General features: G+C 41.1%; 1 protein-coding gene across 2 annotated transcripts in view; it reads right to left on the reverse strand.

Annotated features, from left to right (window-relative positions):
* The window catches only part of LOC143171995 (BDNF/NT-3 growth factors receptor-like), a 214913-nt gene that overhangs the window by 173771 nt on the left and 15683 nt on the right, over positions 1 to 25459 (reverse strand). For both annotated transcript variants that reach the window (XM_076361201.1, XM_076361203.1), the window contains exons 2-5: positions 17971 to 18045; positions 17681 to 17752; positions 9937 to 10005; positions 4191 to 4345 (exon numbers count right to left, since the gene is read on the reverse strand). In XM_076361201.1, the coding sequence (XP_076217316.1) occupies positions 4191 to 4345; positions 9937 to 10005; positions 17681 to 17752; positions 17971 to 18045 (371 nt within the window). The remainder of the gene's footprint in view (positions 1 to 4190; positions 4346 to 9936; positions 10006 to 17680; positions 17753 to 17970; positions 18046 to 25459) is intronic.

A 25459-nucleotide genomic window follows, 5' to 3' on the forward strand; every position in this document is an offset into this window, starting at 1 on the left:
CTGCCGTGTTGTATTTCCAGCAGACGTCTGGGAAGTTGAAGTCCCCCACGAGAACAAGGGCTAGCGATTGTGAGACTTGTGCCAGCCGCTTGTAGAACGCTTCATCCGCCTCTTCATCCTGGTTGGGTGGTCTATAACAGACTCCCAGCAGGATATCTGCCTCGTTGGCCTTCCCCCTCATCCTTAGCCATAAACACTCAACCGTATCATCATCATCACAATTGTTGAGCTCTAGACAATCGAAACACTCCCTAACATACAGGGCCACCCCACCGCCTCTCCTTCCTCGCCTGTCCCTTCTGAAGAGTCTATAGCCATCCATTGCAGCACTCCAATCGTGAGAGTCACCCCACCATGTTTCTGTGATGGCGACTAAGTCGTATCTCTCCCGCTGCACAATGGCTTCCAGCTCCTCCTGTTTGCCGCCCATTCTGCGTGCATTGGTGTAGATGCACTTGAGCTGGGCTATCGATTTTCACCCCCGGCATCGGCATGCCACCCCTAGGCTCATCTCTAGTGAGCCTGGTTTTATCCCCTTCCCCCTTCGAACCTAGTTTAAGGCCCTCCCGATGAGCCCCGCCAATTCATGAGCAAGAATCCTTTTCCCCCTGTGAGACAGCTGGACTCCATCTGTCGCCAGCAGGCCCGGTGCCATGTAAACCTCCCCGTGATCAAAAAAACCAAAATTCCTCCGATGGCACCAGCCCCTGAGCCACATGTTGATCAGGTGTGTTCTCCTGTTCCTTTCAGTATCCTTCCCTGCCACTGTAGGGATTGAGGAAAACACTACCTGTGCTCCCGATCCTTCAACCAGTCGCCCCAGTGCCCTGAAGTCTCTTTTGATCACTGCAGGACTTCTCTCTGGAACCTCATCACTGCCAGCCTGTATAACCAGCAGCGGGTAGTAATCGGAAGGCCGTACCAGCCCAGGGAGCTTCCTAGTGATGTCTCTGACCCGGGCCCCAGGGAGGCAGCAGACTTCCCTGTGGGACGGGTCCGGTTGGCATATTGGGCCCTCTGTTCCCCTCAGAAGGGAATCGCCTATGACAATTACCCTCCTTTTTTTCTTAGCAGCGGCAGTCATAATGCTTGGGGCTGACTGCCTCACCCTAGGCAACCCCCTGGATGGACCTTCCTCTACATGCTCATTTGCCTGGCCCTCAAGTTCCAGGGCCCCATATCTGTTCTGTAATGGCAACCAGGAAGGTGAGGGAGGCCAGGCAGGGCATCGCCTGGCACCCCGAGCAGGGACCCATTTCCATTCCCTCCCGTCACTTAGGTCCCCTCTTTCTACCAGGTGGCAAGAAGGCAGGGGATCCTCAGCTTCTCACAGAGCCTCCATCTGCTGCCTTTGCCTCAGGGACGGTAGGGTGCAGCTCCACCAATCTATTTCCCTCTCACACTCCCAGATACTCCTCAACCTTTCCACCTCCTCCTTCAGCTCTGCCACCAGGCCGAGCAGATCATCCACCTGGTCACACCGCACACAGGTGGTGTCTCTGCTGCCTTCCGGTACAGCTGACAGGCTCAGGCACTCCCTGCAGCCAGAGACCTGGACAGCTGTATGCTTGCGTGTGAGCTCCGTCTGGGTCGCCACATGCCTTCTGGCAACAGCTTTTCAGCCAAGTGGAAACCATAGCTGGTCCTCTTCACGGAAGCCGACGATTAACAATTGAGTTGGCCTCTAGAGCCAGGAGGGGGGCTGCGCCCTGCCCGCTCGCCTTCCCTGCACGCCCTGCCTGCGCAAACTGCCACTTCCTAATTTTCACATGAATTATCTACAGAGAAGAGCCTTATGACCAAGAAACCACAGTGGTCTCTCAACTTCACAGGAAGAGATTTATTAGTGAGGCGTCCTATTATCAAGACTTTTACCACATACTGTACATTATGAAGTAATTAACACCTGCAAGAAAAAAAAAAAAGAGTATGCTTGCTTAGTTCCTAAAAAAAAAAAAAAATTAAAAAATCAACAAACCAGACATGGGATGAACCATTTAATCAGTAGAGAAAATTAGAAAATGTTTCATTAACAAAATTCACAAAGGCCTGCATGCCTAAAACTTCTCCTGACATCCAAAGGAGCTAAAAGGGGCTTCTTCCTCTATTTCAGTTATACTTACTAGCCTCTCAGACTGTGCTAGAAATTAAATAAACCAACTACATCAGTGAGTTTTCCGGAAACTGTCTTGTGCTTTTAAACAAAGAAAAATATGTACAGAAATGCTGAAAGCAACAGCCATGCCAGCCATGCATCGGATCTTTTAGATATCTTCCAGAACACAAGCCATGCTCATGAAGATTGTCATTTGTTTTCACCAAGGACTTCCTATTCTGTCTCTAGGAAATGGCTGTGTTGTCATCTACCTCTTCTAATTGAAAAGCTATGTCCTACATTGGTTCATACCAGAAAAGGTAAATTAAGGGGAAAAACTCACCAGAAGAGGCGGGGGGGGAGAAAAAGAGAGAGAAACACAGAGTGCATAAAGTCTAGTTTTATTTGGATCCTGTAAATTAACATTAAACCAAATGTGGGAATAATTTGCAGGTCTGTGCTAAGATTCACACAGTTCTTCAGCAAAAGGCACATTCCTCACATGCAAAATTCCACTTACTGATACTTCAGTCTGAATGTCATATATGCTCACAGTCAAGGACACCTTTCCTCCTCCTCTTCCCCCTCTAGTTTGAAGTGCCACCTTCCCTTCTCATGCCAAGTATTTTAATCAAGATATGTCCACAGGATGTGCACATGTGTATACACATGCATCTACATAGCATCAAGAGGTCAGAAACAAGTCTGCTGGGGCTGCAGATTCTAAAGAATTCAAGAGAAAGAAATAATGTCTCACACATTTAATTCTGGGAATTTAACACTGAGAATTTTCAAAGGAAAATCCTAGCTACCTAGTAGTTTCTAGACATGCTAGACAAGGAAATTAAAAGAGGCTATGCTCTCACTCCCATTTTGTGTCAATTGATTTCAATCCACCAGGAGACCTTTCAACACCTGGCAGATGAATCTACCTTCTAGTCCATCCAGCCGGAGCAGCTGGTCAGGTCAATTTAGCTCAACTCAGTATCATCTCCCATTTCAGGTAAATCAGACCCTGCAGTACATAAGACCACCAAAACAGGTTATGCGTTAGTGTCATTAAATGCAGCACACATTGGGTCTGCAGCAGGTCCCCTCCATGGCTCTAACCTGCTGGTGGCTGCAATCAGTGTTGCACCCTCCGTATAGCCAGTGGAGAGAAGGGCACTCAGTAGGCAATGATGGAAGGATGAAAGGTAGAATTTATTTGTTCCTCCTGACATTCACCTTTGCTTACAGCTTTCCCAATCCAAATCAGTCCTCCGTGAGGAAACCCTGCTCTTTTCTTCTTATCTGCCTGCTGCTGAGCACCCCAGCACCCCATCCCACTAAGAAAACTCCAGACTTCAATAGGCTTCACATCACATCAGAAACACCTGAGCTCTGCCCCATCCACAGAGGAAGAGGATCTCTTCAACACCAGCTGTCCCAGGACTACATACAGGAATCAAAGTTGCATACAAAAAACAAAGGGGATGGCCTTATTGTTACACCATTTTACCACCATTTCCAAATCTATATAAGCTAACTGAAAATAATATCCTGCAAAATGCTACAAACATAAGCTTGTAATGTCTCTTTTGCATAGCCTATGCAAAGAGTTTTATCTGTGTGAAAACCAGCTATTTGTTAACTTTTTCTCTTTCAGTAGGCACGTTTTTTCTGAATTTCCTTCCTGTAGTCCTAGCAGTAGAGTTTGTATTTTTGAAGGAAAAGAAAGATTTCATTAACCTCAGATATCTGAAAAAGGAAGCAAAATCTTGTGTCTGTTCAGCTTGGAAGCACTACTATTTTGTTCAATAACAGCACATGCATTTTATATAATTCTTGTGTGTTATCTGTAATTGATGTTCTGTTTTCCTGCACTTGAATAACAGTATGTTTTTAAAGGTTCAAGGAAAAAAAAGGCTTTATGTGAAGCTCCCAAAATTATTCCATGTGGCATGAAAGACCAGTGAGTGGTTAATATTTCCCCCCCAAAACCTTTTCCTTTAGCAGCACTGTTGTCATCTTGATAGGTATCTTGTCAAAAAGCATGTTTATTTTTCCTTTTTCACAATATCTTAGTAAGAACTTTATGTTAAAAGAGTATTACCACAGTTTGGGACCTTCATATCCAGCAAGGCTGTCCTCTTGGTGTTGTCATCTATGCAATATAAATCCCGAGTTTCTCTGTAGAACTTGGTCTCTTGAAATTTCTTGATCCACATAATTTCACAGGAACACTTGAATGGATTGTTCACCAATATCCTACAACAAAAATAAAACGATTTCTTAAGAACATATCATGCATATAGAAAAAAGTTTCAAAGCACTCATGGGTAAAACTAAAAGTTGAACTCTACTTTAAAAAGGTATGGATCAAAGACCTTAATGCAGTGCAAACTGTAAGTAGATATGGTTTCTTTGTAGAAAATGAAGCCCTGTCTGCACCAACTAAGAATCCATCCTGCCACAGATCAGAGAGATCACACAGGGGGCTCAATTCCTATCTCCAATTCACTGGTGTAAATCAGGAGTGCCTGGAGAACTGGGCTTTCCAATAAGATCCATTTTATTTCATGGCAGCTAAACACATCAGAAATTCTTCTCTTGTATGATAGACTCTGCTCAGCTATCTCAGAAAGACCACTCCAGAAAAGGTTTATTGCTGTTAAGTCGATAAATTCTTTATAGAGCCAAACAGTCATGTATTATAGGCAAATTCTAACTCTAATCATAAAAAAGGATTTTACACAACCTTAAAGATTCATCATGTATATCACTCTGGAAAAATCTCACAGTAAAAGCCCTAAGTAATGTCATGAAGAAACACTAACTGAAAAAATGGCCCTGAAACAGAAATGTATAGTATAATCTAGCTATATAGCATGCTGTATGAAATTTAAATCACTGATTAGCAAATTTATCCAATTTTAATTTTAAAATTTAATTAAACCACACACAAATGTAATGCAATAAAGCCCAAGTGAAATATGAACAGAAACATCCCAATACCTAGCTAACGAATGACCCAGTATCTCATTTTTTCTCCTAAAAGCATAGATAAGGTCCAATAAAGCCTGCATGTGTGACTGCTTGAGGCATCTCATTATAAGAACAATTATTCTTACCAAAATTTCACAAATGTTTTTGATGTACGGAAACTAAATTCAAGTTGCTCATAAAATCTGTACTCATAAATGCTTGAGGCTGCCTCCTGAGGATATGAGTGTGCAAATAATCATGAAATACTCAGCTTCTTAGAGATGCAACCTCTTCCCCTGCTGGACTTTCACAGCACTACTGCATGGACAAGAACTTCTCTACCCACCCCGCCTCAAGTGTCACAGGGGGGATGGGGGGGTTACAGTCACTCCATAACAGTTCCTTTCTGCCACTCCTTCCTCCTCACACTTTTCCCCTGCTCCAGCATGGGTCCTTTCCATGGGCTGCAGTCCTTCAGGAAAAAAATCTGCTCCAGCATGGCTTCTCCACAGACTGCAATTCCTTCAGGAAACATCCAACTGCTCTGGTGTGGGGTCCTCCACGGGCTGCAGTGTGAATAACTGCTCTGGCATGGTCTCTTCCATGGGCTGCAGGCAAATACCTGCTCCACCATAGTCCTCTCCATGGACTGCAGGGGAATCTCTGCTCCAGTGCCTGGAGCATCTCCTCCCCTTCCTTCTTCTCTGACCTTGGTGTTCACGCTACTGTTTCTCACCTTTTTTTTTTCTCTCCTCCTCTGCCTCTCTGGCGTTTTTGCCCTTTCTTAAATATGTTTTCACAGAGGCACCACCAGCTTTGCTGATTGGCTCAGCTTTGGCCTACAGTGGGTTCGTTGCCTAGCCAGCTGGAACTGGCTCTGTCCGGCAACAGGGGCAGCCTCTGGCCTCATCTCAGAGAGGCCACCCCTGCAGCCCCCCTGCTACCAAAACCTTGCCACGTACACCCAATATAGCAAGACAGAATATGAACATTAGGATCCGGTGGGTCAAAACCTACAACAAGCATTTTCCAAACAGCAAGATTTACTTTTGATTTTGTTTCATCAATAACTTCCCTTTAAAGGAGAAATCTCCCTTGAAATGTGGCTGAGCAATCCTTTTCTTCCATTGTTTTAAATTGTGTTAACCCCACCAGAGGAGCCAGGCACATCATAGGCAGGATGCTGGATAGAGCTATGATGGCCCTCCACATACTCTTGCGTGAAAGAAAATCTGACTTAGTAAAAGGAAATTACAGGACTTTATCTTGTTTGCTGTAATTTTACATCTGTAGCTGGTTTGTTCTAAAAGAGGAAGCCTTTCAAAGTGTCATCTCCTTCTCTTCAGTATCTGGAGAATTTTTCCTACCTCACCCTAGTCTGAACTTTTCATCCATTTATGTTTTGCTTTAAAAGTGTGCTACTAACAGGACACTTGCTTGTCAGATTTAGAACAAGCTCCTCAGAAGCTATTTATAGCATCATTCTCCTCTTAGATTCCCCCTCCAATACTCTTCCTTCCCTCCTCTTATCAAAAGAATTGCTCAACTGATTCTGTTTTTATCCCTGCTTTTCCACCCTTCAGGGTCAGCTCCCCCCTTTCTTTCCCTTTCCCCACTTCTATTTATCCCACTTTATTGCAATCTTTGTTTGCATAACTTTCCTAACTTTCATTTGTTTTTTCATCTCTACTGTGCCACTCTTTCCCAAGCCCCTATCTCAGTTTTATATCCTATCTCTTTCTTAACTTGGGCCCCATCACACATTGCCTCCATACCTCAAATATTAATCAGTTCAATCTTCACAACGTCCATTTTTCCCATGTCTGGCTCACTCCCAGTAACCATTTCCTCTGCTTCTACTCCCATGACACTGAATGTCTATTGTTTAATTCCGATATTAGCAATATAAATGTATTTGCACCTACTTTGCATCAGCCAGATGTTTTGCCAATGTGCTATTTCCCTACCTCATCAAATTCATTCTTATGATTCCTGTCACATATTTATAATGTTTGATTCTGTCATTCTCTGTCCCAAGTCCTTTTTTCTTTCCTTCTGCCCAGGAGCAAACCAACTTCTTCAAAAAGATCAGCAATTTCTTACATCATCTCAGTGAACAGGTATGTAGGAATTTGACTTTGTTCTCCTTCAAAAATCTAATAAACACCCACTTCACCCACAACCCAAAATAAACTGTTCACCTGAGATAGAGGCTCAAGAATGGCCTGATCTGTACTTCAGAATAAATCTTTTAAAGGCAGCAGACTAATTTCAAGAAAGCACCAACAGAACTGAGAGCAGAATATGCCTTTAAAAATGCTGTCACTTCCTTTTTTTACACATCTCCTAAGCTAGAGCATATTCACTCTTACATTTCTGCAGTCCAGGGGGCAAAGACAACTACAAAATATGGAAGTTACAGCCAAGTACACACTCCCATTGGCTTTTTGGCACAGACTGGATATGGCATATGAAGAAACTGGGACTTCAGAAGCAACAAACCCATGCAGGGCATATGGCAACAGGAGTACTCGGCAACTAGCTAGTCTTTCTATCAGAGTGCTCAGCGATCACCAAGTTACAAAAGAAAATTCCAGCAAACAATATTTCCTGGGCTGCAAAGAAAATGATTATACCAACTTAATTATCAACAAAATATACCTAAGGGGCATAACCTTGTTTGCAGCACTGGGATTTGTTCACTTCATTTCTCACATGCTGAAATAACAACATACACCAGAAAAGACTGATGATTTCAAGGCTGGTGTTGCAATTCCTGGGCTGGTGCTTCAGGCTACTTCTGACCCTGCTCTGAGCTCCAGGAGAGCAGCCTCTGTTTGTCCCCCCGCAACTCTGTCTCTCCTAAAGCTCTTGCGGGCTCTGTGCAGTCCCACATATTAGCAAAGCCTGCATAAGACAACCACTTCTCTTACATTTTTAACACAGCAGCACAACTCCAGGCCTTAGAAATTCTTCTGAGAGAAGTCAGTGTGAAGAACCACTAATCAGAGTTTTATACAAAAGACAAATTCTGCCTGCCTTATTATCTGTGCCAATACCCCCAATCACAAAGTCATTCAAAAACTCTACCTTTTCTGTGAGCCCCAAATTTAACAAAACAAATAAGATACAACAATATCTGCCATGCAGGCATGCTACATCCTCTTTTCCCCTTTTTTACCCTTTGATTACGTAATTTTGGAATGTATACCAATATAGAAGTTCTGCTTAAAAGAGCACAGAATAAAAATGTAATGGTAAAACAATCAACAAATATATGTTTACAAATGCTTCATTACCAAATGAAGCATTACGATGAAACTCAAAGAATTTGAGAAAACAAAAATATTGTTCAATAGGCAACCACAAGCATAGCAGCTGTGGAGCCAATATGATATAAGAATATGAGATAGAGACTTCATTTGAAGGTGTCGCTAAAATGGAGAGACATGAATTTGATGGGTGGACCACTTGATGGATAAGGAATTGGCTGGATGGCCACACTCAAAGAGTTGCGCTCAATGGCTCGATGTCTGGGGGGAGACCAGTGACGAGTGGTGTCCCTCAGGGGTCCGTATCAGGACCAGTATTATTTAACATCTTTGTCGGGGACATGGACAGTGGGATTGAGTGCACCCTCAGCAAGTTTACGGATGACACCAAGCTGAGTGGTGTGGTTGATACCACAAGGGAAGGGATGCCATCCAGAGGGACCTTGACAGGCTAGAGAGGTGGGCCCATGTGAACCTCACAAAGTTCAACAAGGCCAAGTGTAAGGTCCTGCACCTGGGTCGGGGCAATCCCAAACACGGATACAGGCCGGGCAATGAGTGGATTGAGAGCAGCCCTGTGGAGAAGGACTTGGGGGTATTGGTGGATGAAAAACTGAATATGAGCCGGCAATGTGCGCTCACAGCCCAGAAGGCCAATTGTATCCTGGGCTGCATCAAAAGAAGCGTGGCCAGCAGGTCAAGGGAGGTGATTCTGCCCCTCCACTCCGCTCTCATGAGACCCCACCTGGAGTACTGTGTTCAGCTCTGGGGCCCCCAGCATAAGAAAGACATGGATCTGCTCGAGCGGGTCCAGAGGAGGGCCATGAAGATGATCAGGGGGCTGGAGCACCTCCCCTATGAGGACAGGCTGAGAGAGTTGGGACTGTTTAGCCTAGAGAAGAGAAGGCTCCGGGAAGACCTTATTGCGGCCTTCCAGTACTTAAAAAGGGCCTACAGGAAAGATAGCGAGGGACTCTTTATCAGGGAGTGTAGTGATAGGACGAGGGGTAACAGTTTTAAACTGAAAGAGGGTAGATTTAGATTGGACATAAAGAAGAAATTCTTTACTGTGAGGGTGGTGAGACACTGGAACAGGTTGCCCAGAGAAGTTGTGGATGCCCCGTCACTGGAAGTGTTCAAGGCCAGGTTGGATGGGGCTTTGAGCAACCTGATCTAGTGGAAGGTGTCCCTGCCCATGGCATGGGGGGTTGGAACTAGATGATCTTTAAGGTCCCTTCCAACCCAAACCATTCTATGATTCTATGATCTATAGATGGCTGTATTTTTTACTAGCTCAAATATTTAATACAAGCACTAGTAATTTTGTGTGAAATAATCTCATAAGAAGTATTTTAAAGTTGAAGGGAAAAGGCTATTTTGATCTATAAATTTATGTTAAAACATACACTTGATCTTTTCTGAAGGCCTGGAATTAAAATCTCTCTGCACTTATGTCACTGGCAACATATTTGCTGCCTTCTTTAGATCAGAATTTAATTTCTAATCTTTGATGGACCTGTAGCTTCAAAAGAACAAACTTCAAAGTCCTGTTCTTTCATTGCTAGCCACAAATAAACTTTATTTTTAAAAATGACAACTTACAGATCAGACAAACCCAGATGGCGAAAAGGCTTCTTGGACAAACTTGAGAGCTTGTTTCTGGATAAATTGCTATGGGAAAACAGAAAAATTGTATTAATTAGGGCTGCTTCTTCTTACACTCCCAATACAGTTTGTGTGTCTCAAAAAAAATTAAGAGCCCAAACCAGCTCTAAAAAGCTCTTATTCCTTTAACTTCAGTGGGAAAGGAATAGTGCCCAGTCTCTTTTTACAGTTTGATGGGTTTCAAGGATTTGAATCCAGCCTATGTCTGAAGTTAAATACGTTCTTTAAAATCAAACTCAACAGGGGGTCAATATTTTCACTTAAAGCACTTGTGTTCATTACAGAAAAGCAGCAGATTTAATTGTGTTTCACAAGTATTATGTAAAGTCCAGGTGTTAATTATATGCTTAATTTATTCATAAGTGAAATGGTTGTATCCCTTTCTTTGATACTGCACCAAACTCTGTACTCACATACTAGCACACATCCACATCAGAGACTTTTAGTTATTATGTTCAAATTACATGTGCAATATGTACCCACAGGAAAGATCAAAAGCAAAAATGTAAAATGCCTATATTGGGCTTTTTTATGTCAATTAAGCATTTACAGTTTCCAGTGGTAATTAAGTGAAAGGTCCTCTCCCATTACGCAGAGCAAGGAAATGCTCATCTGAATCAGAAATGTTCCCCTTCCCAGGCTTACAAAAATGCTTTCTCCAAACCAAAATAATGCTGGTTTTCTATAGTGCTATCAGTCCACAAATTAAAGATAGTGAGAGCAGTAAACTGTAAAACTGCCAGTAGTGTAGTGCAAATCAGCATTATGAGCCAAAATACCACGAGTTTTATGTGGTATTATAGAGGTGCCATAGGGGCTCCATATTTTAAGTTGCATAGCATTTAAAACAGGGATTAAACCTCTTCCCCCTGCCCCCTGACTAAAACCCAGTGTTTACTCCCCCTACTTTCAGCCCTTGATCTCCGAGTACAAAATAATTTTCAGAGAAGTTACGGGGATACAAGTTGCATCTTTTATAAACATTTAGAATGGAATCTTTAAGAGATTTTATTTACTATACTTTTGTTGATTCCTTCTAGCAAACAATGGCCTGAAGTTTGCAAGCTGACTGGTCCTAATGTGTGAGAACAAAATGGGTGAGCTACTGTTTCATTACTCAGGTCAACTGAGCTGCCCTACAGTAGGTGCTGATGGAAACATCTCATGTGGATCCTGATGGTCAAAATTAAAGTACAATTGGCATGTAGGACAGAAGTTGTGGTTAAGTAAAAAACAGTCAATTTGTTAACTAACTATGATGTTTTTCCTAATATTCACAAACAATAGGTTGGGAGGTTGAAAGAAAGAAGTTAAATCCTCCTATGAAATTGGGCTCTTCTCTCCAGCGCTGAGACAACACAAAACATGTCAAATCTTACCCCTCCACATGTGATTCTCACTCATCAAAAAATTCCATCCAGTCCTGACACTGCTGAGCAGCGCACACAGCTGCCCCCATGGTATTCCCAAATGAGGCAAGTGCCTGCTTCTCTTACCTGCACAGTGACTAAATCCCACCTTCCCTGAAAGACAACCAGATATACAGTGGGTTCTACCTGCAGATAGGTACCCATGCCACTTACTGGTCTAGTGGGATGCCACTTACTAGTCTAGTGGAAGGCAACGTATTCCAGGTCATGGGAGGACAAGATTTAAATCTTGGTTTCTGCAGAGCAGAGGACCCTGCTCTTCCATACCAGGAGGACTTCCTAAACATCAAATGATGGGTCCCTCAGGGAAATCTCTGTCCAGCTGAAGTTGTTCCATTTCATGTGATCTTCCCTGACACCCTAAAAGGGAAAGCCCAGGCTCAAGCTCTGACTCCAGACCAAGCCAAATAGAAGGGGCTTTGAAAATCACCCCTCTCCCACTTTCTAAATACTAGAGTATCACAATACAGAGCTGAAAATGAGCCTCAAACATCTTACGTAAGAGCCCCAGCCATCCTATGAGATGGTATTTCTCTCTTCTCTTAAGAAGATAAAACCTTAAAAATATATTTTTTAAGAAAATCTTAAAAAAAAATAAAATGACTGACTCCGGGAAAGGGTTTTTTGTTGGTAAGCTGGAGTGGACATAAGAGCCGAACTACTTCACAAGCAGGACCGAATAGGACTGAAGTCCCATTTTTCCTACAGATTTCCTCCTGGCTGGTTACATGCTTTCTTGCATGGTCATCTAATTCTCCATTTCTCTGTGAGGAGCTGAGCTGCCTCGTTCAGAGATATGAGCTCTACTGAACAGCAGACTGTTCAGTGTTGCTGTAATTGTATTTTGTTGTCATTTAGCTTCAGGCCACTCATTGCTTTTGGAGAATTATTGCAACTCCCTAGGCATAAGAATAGCCCTTACTTGATTTAAATTCATAAGCTGGACTTACTGTCCAAATATCAGTGAGTATGTTACTTTCTGAACACTTCATGCAGATATAAATGACTGCATGAACCAGTGAGAAACTGGAACTATTAATTCAAGCAAAATTATCAAAAGAATAAAGAATTATTATTTTAACAAATCCAGTTGTGAAAAACCAAAAGTAACTCAATAGGTTTAATTGTCTTTTTAGATTTTTACCAGTTGTGCTTGCTATATACCAGACAAAGGAAGTAAGAAGAAGTAAAAACAGTAACAAAAAAATCCTGTTCCTATATTCTTGGTCATGGGTTGACACATTTAGTACTTTATGACTGTAGCCTTTTCCTCCATGTAGTTTAGCACCTTAAGGTTTTTCAAGTTGGCAAATAATTCAACAGAAGTTTTTCAGACCACTGTTACTGATTTATTACCTTAAACTATACTTTGACAGTAAATTTACTGTTATATATATTTTTCATAAACTGAGCACTTTATATTGATTATAGAGATGCCTGCTATGGTCTCTTTAATCCATGTTAAGTGAAAAAACATGGACCAACTTATTACAGAGTAGGCAATGACCACTCATCCACTTCCATGGAAAGAGAATATAAATTAGTTCACCAATTTGATTACACACACATGCGCGTACACGCATGCGCACGCACACACACACACAAAGATTGTGGTGAGCAGCCCAAAGACGATTCATCTGGGCTTCAAAAGCCTTTTTTTAAAAAAAAAAAACAAACAAAAAAGATGTGGAGTACAGAGTCTGGCTCCAGAGCTATACCTAAGGATAAGACCAGCATGCAGTCAAAAGCACGACTGCATTTTACATACGAATATCAAGCCCACTTTAAAGTAGCTAGACCTAATACAGCTTAAAAGCATACCTGTGGCAACATAGGGAGCGCAAGAGTGGCCTAAGCAGCTGCATAAATATTCACATAGCTAGCAACACAGGTGCAGCTTTACATTGCAATGTCACTGTACTGGGTCTGGCTGGGATGGAGTTAATTTTCTTCATAGCAGCTGGTATGGCGCTGTGTTTTAGATTTGTGACCAAAACACTGCTGATAACACACTAATGTTTTAGCTATTGTTGAACAGTGTTTGCACAGCGTCAAGGCCTTCTCTGTTTTTCACTCTGCCCCCCCAGTGAATAGATTGGGGGTGCGCAAGAGGTTGGGAGGGGACACAATCAGGCAAATGACCCAAACTGACCAAAGAGATATTCCATGCTATATAACATCATGCTCAGCAATAAAAAGGGAGAGGAGGGGTTTTAGGAGGTTAGCCATCTTTTGCTCGGGAACTGGCTGGGCATCAGTCTATCCGTGGGACGTGGTGAGTGATTGCCTTTGCATCACTTGTTTTGTTTTCTTTCTGTCTTCTTCCACTTCTCCTTCACATATGAAACTATTTTTATCTCAACCCCAAAATTTTCTTGCTTTTACTCTTCCTTTCCTCTTCCCCCATCCCACTGGGGGTGGTGGTGAGGAAGTGAGTGAGTGGCTGTGTGGTGCTTACCTGCCTACTGGGGTTAACCCACAACAGTCACTATGCCACTATACTGCCTACACTGCTCCTAGCAAGGAGAGGCAAGAAGGAAGAGGAGGGAACAGATCTAAGGAGAATGGGAGGGAAGAGTTGAAGAAATGGTCATGGCCATTTTGCTATGCTCAGTCTCCCTCTACAGGCTCCTGCTCTGCCTACGGCTGGAGCCAGCCCTGTATTGCCTGTGCGCATGTGAGAGAAAATCTGCAGCTAGGTCTCAAATAGTTACATTTGGCTACTTTTCCTAAACCAAATCAGCCTAGAGATATGAACGCATTCTAATACCTAGAGCTGTAAGTATACAATGTATACGAATCTATGATTCAGCGATGCAATTATACACAGCCTGGTACATAACAATAACTATTTTTTAATGTTTTAGGAAATACACACTTGCTGTGAAATTTATTTCTGTATTTAAAGGTATTGACAGAGTACCATGTATGTGTATTAATCAGGTCTATTAAAATTATTTTTAGCAGCAGATGATCTTATAAATTACAGCACTACTAAACTAGGACTGTTTCATAGCTTGCTAAATCCATCTGTTGACTAATTTGAGTTTGAGGTCAATGAGAATAGCAGAATTAGATGAGCAAGGCTATTAATTACATTTAAGTGGTATCTATTGGAGCATTTATCTTTCTATTGTTTATATTTTACTCAAGTCTTGTCATCATACATGACTCTAGAAAGATATTTGGGTACAGAAGTTTGGCTGAGAAAAGAAGGTAATGACAGAAAAGGCTTAAGGAAATATGTGTTAATAAGTTCCTTATAATTCTATATTCTTATATGATTCATAAAATAAATGCTATATTCTTATAATAAAGCTTCTTAACTACATTAAAAGACTTCTCATGTAAGAAAAAGAAAACTATATTAGTATCACCAGCAAAATTAAAGCTCATACAGTTGCATCAGTCTTCAGAAAAGTGGCTGGAGTTTCTGTTTTCTTTATGAAATAATGACAAATGGATGTTTTAAAATAAAATGTAAGACTTCTCAAGGATCTGTACTCAGAAGTCACTCTGGCAAAGCAAAATGATTTTAGCTTTTAATAGTTTTCACTGTCACAACTGTCACAGCATCTGCATTTCATTCCCAGTGCAGTCAACAGGAGTTTTATTGCTGATGACAACAAGCAATGATTCACCAGGGTTTTCAGAAACATTTTAACATCAAGACCTCCCAGCGAAAACAAACAAATACATTTTTTGCAGGGATAATAGATCAGTCTAGGCAAAAAAACGTCTCCATACTAACTGCTTTGTCATGTATATATAGAGAAGGTGGTGCCACTTACTATTTTCAGTCTTATCTGGGCTTATCCTGTGTCTGCTAAGATTACTAATTCCCCAACAAAGAAACCATAGTATTAGACTGGACAAGCTCCTAGTTCATAACCTTCTTCTGAATCAGGATTGCATGTACATCAATGTAATAGATGTCAGTCAGCTTAATTTGCTTCTAACAAACAGTTTCATGAACTAGAGTTCTAATAAAGCCTGCATACCAACAGATATGTATTCCATGTTTTATTGTGTGCTCCAGTTGAAGCTTTTCCTGTAGCTGAAGTATTTTAAAGACATCTTGTCTACATGGATTCTCTAGTGCCCAACAGGATATATGTGCACAATGATATTTTTCCCCTAAGCAGGACCCCTAATAGGGTCTCTATGTTCTGCCCAATGGCCAATTTTCACAAAACCTATTCACCTATATCAGTTTTGGTTAGAATCAACCACTGGGGACAAAGACACTTTCTGACTGCATGAGCCTCATTTTCTTAGGGAACCAGGCAAAAAAGACTATGAAGAGGATCCCACCAACTCTCTCAGTTATTTTTTGCAGTGTCTACTTGCTCATACAGCTGGGAAGGTTTTCCAAATATCTATCTTCCTTGTTACAAATTAAACTCATTATTTCCTATCCTCATGGCCATGGAGAAAACTGATTGTTCTCCTCTTCATAATCACTTTCCTTTTAAAAATCTGAAGATGTATATTCTTTTTCACTCTTTTCTTTACTAAATTGAACAAACTCAGACTTCTCAGCCTATCCTGAAATGATTTGCTTTACAAACTCCTTATAGCTCTGTTGCTCTTCTCAAATATCTTTCTAGATGGGTAGATTCGGTGTCCTAATCTGTATACAGTATTCCAATAGATGCCTTCCCAGCAGCTAAAGTAATGGGGAAAAGATGCAAAAGTCTAACACAAAATTACTTCTGATCATAGACTGAATTTGCTTTGTTCTGCTGCATCATGCTGAGATTCTGTTTCAATATAGCCACTAAACATTTCTCTGCAACTGTGCCACTTAGCCAATAATTTCTCATTGTGCATTTCCACAGTCAGTGCATATGCGCTTGACTATGGAATTTCATCTTATACAACCATAATTCACTCAGAAATTGACACACAGGTAGACACACAAACTCATTCTGGAAGATACTTCCCTTATTCACCAACTGATTATAGTAAAAGCAATTTACTTTATTAAGGACTATATGAAGTAATATGTAACCCTCATAGGACAGCGAGATCTGGTTCATACTCTTCCAGTGTTTGTTCTACATTAAGGATAGCAATTACTGTGTAGGCAAATTCAGATATTCATGCCCACTTCTTTACATAAACTAATTGCTATTCCTTGGAAAACACAGGTGCAGAAAGTGAGTCCATTTTATTAACAAAGCAATCGGTCCTAAGCCCAATTCAACAATTCTTCCATATTACAAGAAAGCGTTTAGGCATCTTACAAGCCTGAGGCTTGGCCTTATGTCTTCTTGATCTTATTAGAACTTTAATAAAAGCAAGGGTTTAATTAAGTAATAAATATATCTAACAAAGATGAATGGACTTAAACACACACTTGAATACTTGGCTAAAACAGTGAGCCCCACACATGATCTCAATGTTTTGTAGGACTGGAACCACAATTTTCCATATAAGTAGCAGGAATGAGTTACTCTATGTCTGTCCCACTGAAAAGCACTCCAGTCTTTCAGGGATATGTATTTAAACTAAAAAAACCCACAAAATCTTTCTTTATAACTGATTCTTTTTCTCTGTACTTTGCTAAATCTAAATTGTAAGTAATCTAGAAAAACACAGTCAAAAAGCTGCACAGGCACCAACTCTGTTTCCTGAAGTTCATGAACTGCAAAGTGCAATTGGGTGGGAAAATAACTGCATTCTTATATTCTACTTTGGGTGCATCAGTTCAGCTCAGAACTGAGCTGAAGTGAATCTTCTGATCATCCTCACTTACAAGACTTAAGTTCACAGGCATGGTAGAGTCTCGGGGCATGTAAACTAGTCAAACTACATTAGAAGATGTGCTCAATGCATGGACCAAATGCCCTTCTAGCTGCTAAAACATGTTCAGCCCACTGAATCAGACTAGAGCTAGTCCAAAGTCAAACCCATGTCACTGAGTGTGATGCATATAGTGTGGACATCATACTCTCACCACCAAATGAGAGATGCACTCCTTTGTGCTCCACTGCTTACTAAAAGAGACACAGCCAGCGACCACTGTTAGAGACAGGATAATGAGCTGGATGGATCTTTTTGCCATTCTACATTATGTTCTTATGATCTACCAATTCCTTATCATACATGTCCCATTTCATGCCCATTAATGACAGGAGGCCATTAGAAGTTAAAACATTTTATGTTAAGGAAACAGGAAGAGAGAGAAGGCAGTTAACAAGGTTTGGACAGTTTTAACTCAGAAGACAGAAGCTATCCTTACTCACATGTATTGTAGGTTGATGTTTTTCACAAATGCCTGATGGGACACAAACCTTAAGCCTGAATCCACCACAGTCCTGTGAAAGTATATAAAACATAGAATAGTTCATTTAAAATACAATGGAAAGAATAAGGATAATGTTTAAAATAAGAATGTGGATGAAATATCAACTAGGCTAAAATGCAAACTCTACAGCTGTCTTTTATAATGCAAAAAGTTAGCCCTACTCTCTCCTGAGGTCTGTAAATGCTTCGGCAAGAGAAATAAAGAAATATAATTATCCCGTATACTCACAGATTTTTAAGTCCAACATAAAATCCAACTTCATTGTCATTGATACTTTCTAATTTCTGCTGGTTTGCAATGTAACTGTTGAAAAAGACAAAAAACAAAGTAAGAAAGTGGCTCCTTCCATGGCTTTGATTGATCAGAAGTCAGCAGTGAAGTCTGAAAGCCGGCAGTGGTTGCTGACCTATTGCACTGTATTTGGTTTACGTGGCAAGGTTTTTGGTAGCGGGGCGGGGGGGCTGCAGGGGTGGCTTCTGTGAAAAGATGCCAGAAGCTGACCCCATGTCGGACAGAGCCAGTTGCAGCCGGCTCCAAGACAGACCCGCCGCTGGCCAAAGCTGAGCCAATCAGTGACACTGGTAATGCCTCTGTGAACATATTCAAGAAAGGGTAAAAAATGCTGTACAACAGCAGCTGGGAGAGAAGAGCAAGAAAAGTGTGAGGGAAACAACTCTGCAGACACCAAGGTCAGTGAAGAAGGAGGGGGAGGAAGTGCTCCAGGCACCAGAGCAGAGATTCCCCTGCAGCCCGTGGTGAAGACCATAGTGAAGCAGGTTGTTCCCCCTGCAGCCCATAGAGGTCCACGGTGGAGCAGATATCCACCTGCAGCCTGCGGAGGACCCCACACCAGAGCAGGTGCATGCGCCCTGAAGGAAGCTGTGACCCCATGGAGAGACCATGCAGGAGCAGGTCTTCTGGCAGGACCTGTGGCCCCACAGGGCACCCACGCTGGAGCAGTCCATTCCTGAAGGACTGCAGCCCGTGGGAAGGACCCACATTGGAGCAGTTTGTGAAGGACTGTATCCCATGGGAGGGACCCCATGCTGGAGCAAGGGAAGAGCATGAGGAGGAAGGAGTGGCAGAGACGAAGCGTTATGAACTGACTGTAACCCCCATTCCCCATCCCTGTGCACCACTCAGGGGGAGGAGGTAGAGAAGTGGGGAGTGAAGTTGAGCCTGGGAAGAAGGGAGGGAAGGGGGGAAGGTGTTTTTTAGATTTGTTCTTATTTCTCATTATCCTACTCTGATATGATTGGCAATAATTTAAATTAATTTCCCCAAGTTGAGCCTGTTTTGCCCGTGACGGTAATTGCTGAGTGATCTCCCTCTCCTTATCTCGGCCCACGAACTTTTCGTCGTATTTTTTTCCCTTGTCCTATTGAGGAGGGAGAGTGATAGAGCAGCTTGGTGGGCACCTGGCGGCCAGCCAAGGTCAACCCACCACATGCAATTAACACTGAGCACCTGCAGAGCAAAAGTGCTCATTAAAATCTTCCTCATCATTTATTATTGTGGTATGGGGCTGGAGGAAGAGCAATTGAGTTTTGCACAGGGGAAATAAGTTCATCAAGGAAAGAAGTCACCCTGAAGACACAATAAATAAAGCTGCATTACAGTGTCACTGTTTTCCAGGACATTGCTTCATGGGTTTTACAACAGGAAAAGGGCCAACTTTCATGGTAGTAGCAGAGCTGCTCCCATTTACACTTGGGGGGGCTGCCCTAGTCTTATTTCCCTCATTTCGTTCTTAACTTAATCACTCATTAAATTAATTTTCTCCCTGTCCCAAAGTAGTTGGAGTTTTATTTTATAAGGTGTGGCAATAGGAAAACAGAAGAAAGGGAGGCTACACTTCATTATATTACATACCCAAGTGGAAATTAAGAGAAGAGAAACTGTCATAATAGACCAAAGTACTGTCAGTCCTCTCACATGCCGTGAATTTCTGCTTGAACCCCAAAAAGATGTGGGCATGCAAGCTGGTCTTTTGTATTATCACCATGTGAGATCTATGAATGACCAGTGACATCCCACAGATGACAATGAAAATGTTGTACAGATAATACATGGGATGATACATAGCTTATATCTTCTGCAGACAGAAAAGTTTCACAGTGCAAATCATGCTGTCCAGGAAGGAGGAATCAGAGGAAAGTGCAATTCAACTGACCTTATGAGCAGAAACATAAGTCTGCTGTGGGAAATCACCTTGTCAAAGAGTCCATGCATTTCAAAAGATAACCCCAGTCACAGACAAACTGAAACTGAGATTCACTTGTATTTTCATAAGCATCCAGAATTAAGCAAAGCCACAATACAGTACGTTTTCATAAACAGAAGTATTTATTTTGCTAGAATAAAACTTATTTTCACTTTAAGTGTTTCTTGTATTTAAAGGAACTCTGATAAATTGGAGAAGAAAGTGTATTGCTTTCCCAAAGACAATAAAATCTACCGTAGTTGGTGTTTTAGAGAAATCTTTTGTGTGCCCACATCCCAACAGAAGCTTGAGAATCCCAAGAGGTGGGCTGGGCTTCCCTCCAAGCTGCAAAGCTGACTTAGGCTACGGTCTTGCCGAGCACCAGGAAAAGCAAAAAATTCCCCTAATGGGATTCATTGTCTCTTGGGAAAAATAAAGGCAGACAAAAGACAACACGTGATACTGGACAAAGCACGTTACCACAGCATCATATGATATCAATGACTGCTCTGCAGGGCTTCTTAGGATAAGATTAACATGGTGCACACATTGTAAGGTAAGTTTCCTATATATTTTGTGCCCTTTGTTGGATTTTTAAATGAATTTGATTTGATCTCTTGGGGTTTATTAATCTATTTTTCATTTGTTGGTTGATTTATGTATTTTGCCAAGTAAAAACAATGAAGAAGTCTAGTAAAGGCTATCAATCCTTCCATTTGAGAGTCCTGTAAGTGGATGATCTTACTACCTCTGAATTTGCCCTGAAGAAGAACAGGGGATTTAATTCTCATCTGTCACTTAGACCTCATCATGCTAAAATAAAGTTATGCAAGAAATATCAAAGGTATCTTCCTCACTCTGTTCTCAACATTCAACCAATGAGCACCCTGCAAGACCAGAAGGAGACAGGGCAAATGCAGAAGAGCAGGAATGAAGGAAAACGGACAGAGAAACACAGAGGGAGAAGGGACTCAGAAGAGTAAAAGAGAAGAAACTGAGCAACCAGTTTACAGTAACCATCAACAATTCTCTGACAAGCACTACCATAACCCAGCTCCATCACTTAAACACATTTATCACAAATCCAGATCTGACAATTTTAATCATAAAAACATTTAACCAGAACCTCCCACCATGAGAAGCTACAAAACTGACATAACTTACAGCATCGCATAGAAATATATTAGTGTATTACATTCTGTGGTAAACCTCAACCAGTGTAAAAGAGCTCAGCTCTACTGAAGTTAATGAAGCAACCACAATTTACACCAGATTAAGATCTGAGCATGAGCAGACCATCTATAAAAATAAAAATAATAAAAAAATCAGTATTGGTCCATTAGGGAACAAACCAAATGGACAACATCTGGAATGATGAAGCAACATAAATTCATAATCTTTCCTCCCCTATCTTTCTCTTATTGCATCCCTTAAAAAAAATGATAACAAAAAGAAAGTTCCGCACTTTACTCTGAGCTGGTACTAGGCTGCTTATGGTGAATGATTTCTGACTTTCCATAATTGTACTTCAAGTAGGGACTCAGAAGAAATTTTGGCTAAGTGCAACTACAAATTACTCAAAATAATAACTGTTATTCAATACATTTGTATACCACCCACTTAGTACAGAACATGACAGTAAAGCAAATTTTACACAGTTGGAAATCCCTGAAGAGTAGACAGATGTAAATTACCACAAGCAGGTCAGGTTCTCCTATGCTTCCTTACTTGCTTAACAAATCTTTTTTAAAGATCTTTGCAGCTATTTCACATCGATGAGAAAGAAAGAAGTGCAATGACTGTGGCTGTACACTTCAAAGGCAAGCTGTTCTTTTGTTTAATTTAGAGAGAGGTTTGAAATAAAAACTCTGCTCTAAGTGAAGTCTATTTTTACCTTCTTCACAACTATTCTATCTTGATGTTATTTATCATCAAACATTAATACTCTAAAAGCTCCAACTTGCAGTGGGTGATGCTGAGAAATGCAATTTGCCTGCCTGTCCTTAAGAATATCCATCCTGTTCTTTAATTGAACATTTTTTATTGTAGCACAGAAGAAAAACATCCTGACTCATGGCTGGCTGAAGTCACATGAGGAGCTTGGAAGCTCCCACTACACGCCACAAAGTGTAGCACCACTGAAATCTGTCAGGATATTACCCAATTGGATCACACTTATCAGCTCACAAATACCAATTATTGCCTCTAAACCAAACCCTCAGCTGTCTACAATACTATTCACTTGATTATACTATAGCATTTTGTCTCTCCTTCAATGAGTCATCAGTAAACTATTTTTTATACCTTTAATTTAATGTCCCCTTCGGAAACTACTGATTCATTCTCATAAAGGCATTCAGAATCATACACCTACTGACTGCACGAAAGGAAATTAACTCTATCCCTGCCGAAACCAGGACAGCAACCTACAATAACATGCTAATCTCAGCACACTTCAACAACTTAACTATTGAATAATATCACATATTCATATTTCACCACTTCCACAACATTCTGGAAAGGATATTTTAAAATCCTATGGTAAAAGATTTAACTCTTTCAAATAACTTTTTTTAAGAGAGTGGTCTTCATTTTCATGCATTACACATGTAAAAAACTGTCTGTACAAAGTCAGTGAAGCAACTTTTGAATTATGAAAGCATGAAAAGAAATGAAAGCCATTTCTGTACTTTAAAACAGTTTAGATTCTTTTGTGCTTCAACAGCTCAAAAGAAGATTTCACTCAACTTTCAAATCTGACATGTCCATTTTCTTAAACTGAAAACATTTGGTCAGCAGACCTATGTCTCCCTAACATATTTGATTTACTCTATTTTCTCTGGATTTATGTACATTAAGGTATACTACTCCATTTGGAGCTATACTGGAAAACCAGCCACATGCTAGTATCAGTGACATAGATGTAAGCAAATAACACTGTAATTCAGCTCCAGAAATATTTATGTTGCCAGAAAACTCCCTTTATGTGAAAAATATTTTCTTAACACTCAAAAAAAAAAATCAATTATATGTTTAGCCCTGATTCATAAAGCTAGAAAAAAAAAGTTCTGAAAATTAATAAACATTCCCTGGTGAAATGTTTCTGAACTTTAGGAAAACTTTTTATTGAGTTATTTTTTCACCAAATATTTAGGGAAAAAGAGCACACTCCAGACATTGAACTGTCAGTAGATGAATTACTATTTAATGACAAGTCACATATGTCCCTAGTCTACACTACTGTGAGAGCTTTATGTAACATCCACAATTAAACACTGCAAAATTCCCTAGTGCTGTATTTTCTTACAAACTCAAATATCAAACGAAGTTCATAAAAACATATGCTAAAGCTTACGGACATTTTCAGCACACCTGGGCTGATTTATGGTTATGCATCAAAATCATGAAAAAATTGTAGGCTGGACAAAATATTTGAACTTAGCAGATTCAAATGGGTTTCATTTGCAGTCCCATTGAAACTGTTAGGAAATTCTCATTCCCTAAATATTGTACCAATTAGTCTTAATAGTATGAAATTGTATTAGCTTTTTAAGAGATATATTTTACATTGTATAGTGCATAACCATGATTAATTCAGCCCCAGCTCACTGCAACAAGAAGGACAGCCCCCACCTTGAAAATAAGGACCTTTGTTTCTCGGAATCTTAAAGCCATCCACAAAGAGGAAAAGATACCCCTGGACTACCGAGATCACACCAGCATCCTAGCCCCTCTAACACCTCTGTGAAACCCTCCCATTATCTGGCATCATAGATAAGGAACTGCAGCAAGACCGACTCCAGGGATGCCTAGATCAAGAAAGAAGCAGGTGGATGATGACGCCATAGAATTACAGTTGCTTTGCAAAACAGTAGTATGTGTGTGTTAAGTAGTGATTGGTCAAATCATGTTGTACCTGAATGCTTGAAAGGTATAAGAACCCTGTGTAAAACCACATTCGGGGTGCCCCAATTTGAATGGGACACTTCATGCGCATGAATAAAGAATTACTCTTGTAACTCTATACTTTGTGTCCTAGCCTCTCTCCTCTCGGCAGGGGCCAGTTGCAAAACTTTCGTGACAAAACCAAACATAAAATAAAGCTCAAGGGGTGTGAACTCACATAGTTTGAAAATAAAGCATAGAACTATATAACTTTGCATATTAGGAATTCTGGTTTCAGACAGATGTAGGGACCAATGATATAATCTCCACTCAAGAAAGTAATTTTTATATGTAGGACTAAGCTCCCCCAGGACAGACTCTCTAACAGCAGGCTAATGAGCATAATGTAGACACCTATGTGTCATGGTTTAACCCCAGCTGGCAATTAAGCACCACACAGCCACTTGCTCACTCCCCCCTGGTGGGATGGGGGAGAGAATCGGAAGGGTAAAAGTGAGAAAACTCGTGGGTTCAGATAAAGACAGTTTAATAGGTAAAGCAAAAGCCGCGCATGCAAGCAAAGCAAAACAAGGAATTCATTCACTACTTCCCATCGGCAGACAGGTATTCAGCCATCTCCAGGAAAGCAGGGCTCCATCATGCATAATGGTTACTTGGGAAGACAAATGCCATAACTCCAAACATGCCCCTCTTCCTTCTTCTTCCCCCAGCTTTAAATGCTGAGCCTGATGTCATATGGTATGGAATATCCTTTTGGTCAGTTGGGGTCAGCTGTCCCGGCTGTGTCCCCTCCCAACTTCTTGTGCCTCCCCAGCCTACTCGCTGGTGGGGCAGTGTGAGAAGCAGAAAAGGCCTTGACTCTGTGTAAGCACTGCTCAGCAATAACGAAAACATCCCTGTATTATCAACACTGTTTCCAGCACAAATCCAAAACATAGCCCCATACTAGCTACTATGAAGAAAATTAACTCTACCCTAGCCAAAACCAGCACACTATGCTAGCAGCAAGTTCTTTACAGATATACAGGCTCAGTCCTATTCCAATTTATTTCATTTTATTTTGCTGTCTTCATCTGGTATCATCAGTCCCAGATTTCAGAAGGCCAACATCAAGAAACAAAATATTCCATAACTCAGAAAAGAGGCAGAGTCTCCAGTTAGGCTACTGTGGACTTGCCTAGAATTAAGCAATTTTACAAACAGGTGCTTGACTCTTTGGCTATGCAGTGTCTCCTGACAAATTCTCAGCAAGTCCTGTAGGTTTTTTTGGTTTTGTTTTTGCTTTTTTTAAACTGTGAATCATTTTGTATTTCACAAAGAGTAGAAAACCGATTGCCACTATCACAGGCTCCTTAAGTCATACTCCCATTTAGAGTATTTAACCATTAGTCACAGAAGACAATGGGAGGTAGCTTTCCATGTGCCAGTATATCAGTTCTAGAGCTGACAGAATTAACTCTTGAACCTTTCTTTGCAACCACTGACACTTTTTTTGAGCAAGTTCTTCACTATGTATATCCTACATTCAGATAAGGTACTGTTGAGGGCTATCTGGAACAAAGGCCAAGGTCACAGATTATAGTTAGCTTCAAGAACTCCCTATTCTTG

Source organism: Aptenodytes patagonicus, chromosome W (assembly GCF_965638725.1).
Source record: "Aptenodytes patagonicus chromosome W, bAptPat1.pri.cur, whole genome shotgun sequence".
Taxonomy (NCBI): Eukaryota; Metazoa; Chordata; class Aves; order Sphenisciformes; family Spheniscidae; genus Aptenodytes; species Aptenodytes patagonicus.